Raw genomic sequence first — 7445 nt, forward strand, 5'->3', positions numbered from 1 at the left:
TCCTTTTAAGGAGGTAGGGACTTCAGATTTGGTAAGAATGCGGTAGATAATACAGCTCTGCCTAATCGTGTATCAGAGAGAGAGGGCCTTGAGTAAGGGTGTAATGCTTAATAAATGTGTGTTCAGAAGACCAAGTGGCCGCTTTGTAGATATCAGCCAGAGGAACTTTGCGTAGAAAAGCCACGGAGGTAGCCACAGATCTATTGGAGTGAGTTATGATGCCGGCAGGAGGCGTAACTTTCTTTATCTGGTAGCACAGTCAGATACACTCAGAAATCCAGCTTGAAAATCTCTGGGTAGAAATAGGTGTCCCCCTGGAGTGCTCCGCAATGGAGACAAAGAGTCTGGAAGAGTTCCCAAAGGGTTTGGTTTCATCCAGATTGAATGACAAAGCCCTGTGTACATCTAATGTATGCACTGTGGAGTCAAAAGAATTTGCACATGGTTTAGGAAAGAAGGTTGATAGGTGTATCGGCTCGTTGATGTGGAATGACAAATGCACAGTAGGGGACAGGTTGCGGAAGCTTGGCGAGGAGCTAAGTGGCGGACCAAGTATGTGACTGAATGTGAGCGGAAGCAGTTGAAGGCAGTGCAATGAACTTTGTTCGGCAGATCCTGCCAAAATGTAATTTAGTATAGTTCAGCATGTTTTTGTCTGTAAACAAGTTAGCTTATATAACGAGTACGATTTATGAATGCAATGAATGTAGCCAGCTGTTGACCCTATGTAACCTTGAGATAAGCGCGGGGGGATATAGCATTGCAGCGGACTCCCTTCAGTGAAGTCCTGCCTGCCAGCTGTCCCGGACGGTCAGAGTTCCCCCGCAGCCCCTCCGCGCATCTCAAGAGGCTCCCCGCGCTGCTTGGAGTGTAAGTTCTTCCCTCAGTAAAGCCTTGCTTTTTACTCTCAGGCACTGAGTGTCATTCTTTTGCCGGTATTACAGCCCCCCTTGTTGGCACAGCACCTTTGGAAGAAACTTGGGATGTAGTCGGAGGGTAACCTTGTCCTTGAAAATAGTGTATAAGGTGGGTCTGCCATGAGAGCTGCTATTTCTCCTGCCCGTCTGGTGGAGGTGATTGTACTAAGAATGCTGTTTTCATAGAAAGGTGTAAGAAGGAGCAAGTGGCTAGGGGCTCGAATGGTTGTTGAGTTAAGCATGATAATACTAAGTGAAGGTCCCACGGAGGGGTAGGAGGTTTAATGTCCAGGTATAGGGATTGTAGCCCTTTAAGAAAACACTTGGTGATTGGCTGAGCAAAAACAGAGGTATTGTCAATCTTGTCATGAAAAGTTGTAATAGCAGCTAAGTGGACTTTGATGGAGCTGAAAGAAAGGCCCAATTCCTTGAGGTCTAAAAGGTAGTTGAGTATGAGCCAAAGAGGTGAAGAAGTAGGAGGATGTTGTTTACTTGAGCACCATTGTGTGAATCACTTCCACTTGCAAAGATAAGTGATTCGTGTAGATTGTGTTCTGCTATGTAGGAGCATGCTTTGAACCTGCTCAGAGCATGCTAGTTTGTTTTGGGAGAACCATGTAGGAACCAAGCTTTGAGATGAAGCATGGACAGGTTGGGATGAAGAAATCGGCCATGTTGCTGTGATAGGAGGTTTAGAGTGAGGGGCAACGAAATTGGTGGGCGAAGTGACATTCTGGTGAGGAACGGAAACCACGGTTGTCTGAGTCACGACGGGGCAATCAGAATTACTGTGGCATGATGTGTTCATATCTTTGTCAGAACTCTGTGGAGGACAGGTATTGGGGGAAATACATATAGCAGGTCCTGGTCCCATGAGATCATGAATGCGGATCCCAGGGAATGTTTGCCCAGTCCTGCTCTGGAGCAAAATTTGGGACATTTCATGTTTTTCACTGTTGCAAAAAGATCTATGGTTGGGTATCCCAAAATGAAAAATATATTGCGGATGATTGTGTTGTTTATCTCCCATTCATGATCCCAGGGAAAGCATCTGCTTAATTTGTCTGCTGTGGTATTCATAGCTCTGGGAAGATAGGCGGCTGATGTTGTTCGCAAGGCTCCAATTCCAGAGCTTTATAGCCTCTGTGCAAAGTGAATGAGAGCGAGCTCCTCCCTACCTGTTCAGATAGAACATGAGGGCGATGTTGTCTGTCATTATCCGTACATGTTGGTTCCAGATCAATGGGAGGAAGTGAAGGCAGGCACTGCATATGGCTCAAAGTTCTAGGACATTTATGTGTAGGGAAGTTTTGGTTGAAGACCATAGCTCCTGAGCTGTGTGGTGAGATATGCATGCACCCGACCCTGTGAGGGATGCATCGGTAATCATTATGAGGGATGGAGCATCCTGTAGCAAGGGGACTTCAGAGCAGAGGTTGGAGGGAACTGTCTATCATAGGAGAGAGTCTTTGACTCTGAAGGGTATGGATAGATGCTTGTTTAGAGCGTGTACATTTGGTCTGTAAACCGTGGCCAACCAAGCTCAGAAGCACCTCATGTTGTGCATTTTTGACCACGAAAGTGCATGAGGCCATGTGACCCAATAGATGTAGACCGTCTCAAGCAGTGACCTGAGGACTATTGCGAAGTTTCGTGGCCAGTAGTTTTATGGTGTTGAAGCGGTCGGGAGGGAGAGATGCTAATCCCGTCCAGGAATCAAGGTGAGCTCCTATGAACTCCAGGTGCTGGGTAGGAGCTAACCTGGATTTGTTTTTGTTTATTTGTAGGCTGAGGAATAGGAAGCAAGCGACGGTGAGTTGCGTGAATCGAAGCACTTCGTTGAGCATTGTGACTTTGAGGAAACAATCATCGAGGTAAGGAAATATTATGACCCCTTGTCTTGTAAGGTAGCCAGTGACTATGACTAGGAGCTTGGAAAAAACTCGGGGGGCGGTGGATAGGCTGAAGGGTAGCACCCTGTATTGAAAATGTATCGAGCCGAGGGTAAAATGAAGGAAATGTCTGCGGGCTGGATGTATAGTCACATGAAAATAGGCGTCCTGTAGGTCGAGGGTTGAAAACCAATCCAGCTCCAGCTCTGGGATTATGGTGGTGAGGGTAACCATTTTGAACTTTTGCTTTTTGATGAATTTGTTGAGATGCCTGAGGTCGAGAATTGGTTGCCATCCCCATTTTCTTTTCTGTTAAAACATAATGGGAGTAGAAATCTTTTCTTCTGTGTTGTTCGGGCACAAGTTCCACTGCTCCTAGTAGAAGGTGTTGTACTTCTTGGAGGAGCAGTTACTCGTGAGAGGAGTCCCTGAAGAGGTACGGGGAGGGTGGGTGGGTGGGAGGCAAGGATATGAAAGGGATGGAATAGCCAATTGTGACGACCTCTATAACCCACTTGTCAGTGGTAATGTTTTGCCATTGGTGGTAGAATGGCCATAGGCGGGGTGTCCAAAAATAGGGACATGGGTGTAAGTGCTGAAGTGGGAATGTTGTTTTCTATACCCTCGACCAAGGCTTCAAACCTGCTTATTAGTCGGAGCGGGTTGAGATGCTGCCGAAGAATTGGGGCAGTGATGCTGGTATCTGGGTCTCTGGAGTTGCTGCTGCTGTTGTTGCTCAGGTGACCTATGGAATTGCGGGGTGTATGCAGGGTACCGTGGGTGCTGGTAAGGTTGATATCTATATTGTCACCTTCTGGTCATAGGTGTTTGAATTCCCAGGGACCAGAGAGTTGCCCTTGAGTTCTTCATTGAGAGAAGTACGTCGTTCATCGTGGAGGCAAAGAGTTTGTCACCATCGAAGGGAAGATCTTCAATGGTACTCTGGGCCTCTCGAGGAAAGGAGGAGGAGGAGAGCCATGAACCTTGGCACATGACAACTGCTGTAGCAGTAGATTTTGCTGCAGTATTGGCTGCATCGAGGGATGCTTGAAGAGTGGTATGTGAGATGATTTGTCCCTCGGAAACTAGAGCCGTAAATTGTTGTTTCTTTTCTTCCAGAATTTCATCAATAAAGTCCATGAATTTGTTGTAATTTTTGTGGTCCTATTTTGCCAGAACAGCAGTATAATTAGCAATGCAAAATTGTAACGTAGAAGATGCATATACTTTGCGTCCGAGCAGATCTAATCGCTTACTGTCCTTATCAGATGGGGTGGATGGGGAAACTGGTGCTTGGTCTTTTGGTTGACTGCATCTACTACCAACGAGTTTGGCGCTGGATGTGTAAAAAGGAATTCACAGCCCTTGGAAGGGATGAAGTACTTGCGGTCTGCTCACTTACAAGTTGGTAGGCTTGCAGCGGGAGTCTGCCAGATGGCCTTAACAGGTTCCAAAAGGACTGCGCTGATCGGTAATTCAATCCTAGAGGAAGAAGAGGGTTGCAGGATGTCCATTAACTCATGCTGCTGTTCAGGAACCTCCTCCAAGCTAATTCTTAATTCACTTGCAACTCTTTTTTGAAAAGATCTTGAAATTTTGAGAAGTCATCTGAAGATGACTGGGGAGGAAGCAGTAGAGCTTCATCAGGCATAACAAATGGGTCTACTGGGTTGGAGGCAGGTCGTGACTGATCCTGCAGTTGTGATGGTGCTGCCTGGACCCTTACGTCAGTGGCAGGTTCGTCAGCGGCGGTGGCGGGCAGGTGTCACGCCTGGCTGTGGCGATATAGCGAGTGTTGTCTCGAGGATAAGATGCCCATGGAGCCCAATATTGCCACTGTCGTGGGAAGGGCATGGGTGGTGCCATCCAAGGGTTCATGCACCACGGGGCAGGTTCCTGAGAGTATGACGAGGTGATTTTTCTATGAACTCTATTGATTGGGATCTGAGGGTGGGAGATTTGATATGGTGAAAACTCCCCCTGCAGACCAGCTTCCTCATCAGTGGAGGAAGGCTGTCTGGATCCTGACTGAGCATTTGGAGAGAAATAGGCATTAAGTAGGGGTGACTGCAGGATAGGTGACACCGGCAGGTCCCTCGGCTGTGTAAATTAAGGTGCTGGAGTTGAGTGCTGTGCAAGAGAAATCTGCTGTGAAGAAAGGTTCCTCTGCACTGGTGTCCTGAGCATTGTTTCATTGCCAGTCAGTTCAGTGGGAGACGGTGCTGGGAGAGCAAGAATAACCTGCGGTGGGTCAGATATGTCGACATGTGTCAGCACCGCTTCCATCATGGTGCCGAATGGTGCCATGAGAGAGGCAGGCAACTGGAAGCCTGAAGCCTCAGCACCAGAGCTTCGCATTACCGCCGCAGCCATAGGTGGGTTTCGCACAGCACCGGAGGAGCTCCGTGTTTCAAAAGTGCTCAGTCAGGGAAGTGCCGGGAGGGAGGCTGTAGACCTGCCCGGAAAAGTCTTGTCCCACAAAGAACTCTTTGCCGGTGAGAGAGGGTGCCCTTTTTTTGAAGTCTTTTTGTCTTTCTTTGAGGTGGGGGTGTCACAACCCAATGCCCCCCTCCCATTAGGAAGTCCCCTGGGAAGATAGACCAGCACTGTATATTGCTAACACTGTTGCAAGAATCACAAAGAATTTTGCGGAGGGTTAAAGGTGTGTGAATGGAGAGTGGAAGATTCTTTTGCAGGAGTACGAGAGGCTGGGGGGGACGGGGAGAGAAAGAAGAAAGCAGAGAACAGTTAACTCAACCCTGCAGCTAGCAAGCTCAGGCCGAAGATAAGAAGCTGACTCCAGCCCAAGGCCACTGCTACCTGCCAAGACAGAAGGGGGGAAGTTGCTTTCTTTCTTTCTTAACGCTTTCTTTCTTCCCCTGAGTGACGTGGGGTCATTCCCAGCACTCTCTGCTGTTATTTTATTATTTTATCAATAAAGCTTTAAAATTTAAACAGTTGGTGTGCCTCGTCATCTCCTCCCCAAAAGATCCTGTGGCCCCAACCTGATCAATTGTGGCCTCAGGCAGATTGGTAACAAAAATCTGTCACGGGGGGGCTGTGGTGTGTAGTTGAGTTGGGACCTGGGTCTGAAGCTGGCCCTAGAGATTTCTGAAGGAGGAGCAGTTTTAATCTCAGCTCCCTGTCCTTACATTCCCTGGATTGAAGTTTGCTGCAGTGAGCACATTTGGGGGGATGTGGGACTCCCCCAAACATTTTATACATTTGGAATGGCCATCCGAAAGTGGGATGGCATCATTGCAATTAGAGCAGTGCTTAAAGCCTGGGGAGCCAGGCATGTCAGAAGCGGCTGCCGCTGACAAGAACAAAGTTTTTTTGTAGTTTTAGCGAGAAAAGACAGGAAAACATTATCTAATTACTACTGGTAACAAACTAACTAACAGGGAAGGTATATGAATAAAGGAAGAGAAAAGTCTCTAACGAGTCTGCTGAGCGCCGTCTCAGACCAGGGATGGTAGAGAAGGAACTGAGGAGACTGGTCGCGCATGCGTACTAGTAAGGTACACTCAGAGCGGGAGGGGAGGAGGGAAGGTACTGCGCATGCGTGACTGGTACGAGTACTGCTGTAAAAATCTCAGAGAGAAGGCGCAAGGATGCACCAACATCTGCAGTGGAGCACCCACAGGGACACCACTTGAAGAAGAACTAGGGATTTACTGCTATCCCCATTTTGCAGATGTGGAACTGAGGTACAGAGAAACTAAACCCTGGATCCTTGAAGGTATTTAAGACCCTAAGTGACTTGACCAAAATCGCAAAGGCATTCTGTGGTGGAACAGGGACATAAGCCCTAGTCTCCCAAGTGATATACTAGTGTCCTAACCACTGGACCATCCTTCCACTCAAAGTATCTATATCTACCAAAAATTGTGTCTACATGCACACGCCTTTCAGTGCTGTGTAGAATACATACACTACACCTCCCCCAAGCATGGGTATAAATAGCAGTATAGTAGATGGGGAGGCACTGCCTAGGTGAGTAAAGACACACCTGAACCTTGTGGGTACATACCCTACACGGCTCTCTACTTACCCAAGCAGTGACTCCCCAGTCTATACTACTGTTTTTAGCTGTGTAGTGTCCCACAGCTACCTCCCTGCAGCAGGAGACTTTCCCTGTTGTGGGGACCTGCCAAAGCCTTTCCTCACTGAAAGGAAAGACTCTGGCAGGGGAAAGGCAGCAGAAAAAGGCTCCATCAGCTCCCAGATGCTTCCTCCCTGCCAGAGCCTTTCACTGACACATTACATGCCACAGGGTGGACACAGCCTGTTTTTCACTGTGGCATGTGGATACACATACGCTATATGCCACCACAAGTGGTGTGTAGTGTAGACGTATCCTTGGTCATCACTGAAATACCACACCTTCTAACAAAATGCTCCAATGACATACAACTCTAAACTGAATGCTGGGGTTTTGCTGAATGTATTTTTTTTCTCCTGCAGAATAAAGAATCAGTCCCTGCAAAGTACATGTAAAACATGAAAATATCAGTATCAGCTGTATTATTTTTAAACTAATTTTTGCACAGAAGACCAGCAATACATACATGAATTAAATCTTCACGAAAAAGATGTCAGCTACTGAAAGGCTCAAACTCATCCCCTTTAGGCT

At 47.4% G+C, this 7445-nt stretch overlaps 1 protein-coding gene across 1 annotated transcript; it reads left to right on the plus strand.

The window, feature by feature from the left end:
• The first annotated feature begins 329 nt into the window (after nucleotides 1–329).
• On the plus strand, nucleotides 330–3942 carry LOC117880036. The gene is made up of 4 exons (XM_034775693.1): nucleotides 330–552; nucleotides 744–870; nucleotides 2705–2791; nucleotides 3650–3942. Exons 1-4 carry the CDS (start codon nucleotides 330–332, stop codon nucleotides 3858–3860), a joined length of 648 nt encoding a protein of 215 aa, XP_034631584.1. The 3' UTR covers nucleotides 3861–3942.
• The last annotated feature ends 3503 nt before the right edge of the window (nucleotides 3943–7445 follow it).

Source organism: Trachemys scripta, chromosome 7 (assembly GCF_013100865.1).
Source record: "Trachemys scripta elegans isolate TJP31775 chromosome 7, CAS_Tse_1.0, whole genome shotgun sequence".
In the NCBI taxonomy this organism is placed as follows: Eukaryota; Metazoa; Chordata; order Testudines; family Emydidae; genus Trachemys; species Trachemys scripta.

Bases quoted from the DNA above. Each gene is read 5' to 3' on its own strand.
- LOC117880036 (XM_034775693.1), top strand. From the start codon at position 330: ATGGAGACAAAGAGTCTGGAAGAGTTCCCAAAGGGTTTGGTTTCATCC. The intron at 553-743 runs GTATGTGACTGA...CCTTGAGATAAG, and splicing joins GGAGCTAAGTGGCGGACCAA to CGCGGGGGGATATAGCATTG. The intron at 2,792-3,649 runs GTAAGGAAATAT...TTGAATTCCCAG, and splicing joins TTGAGGAAACAATCATCGAG to GGACCAGAGAGTTGCCCTTG.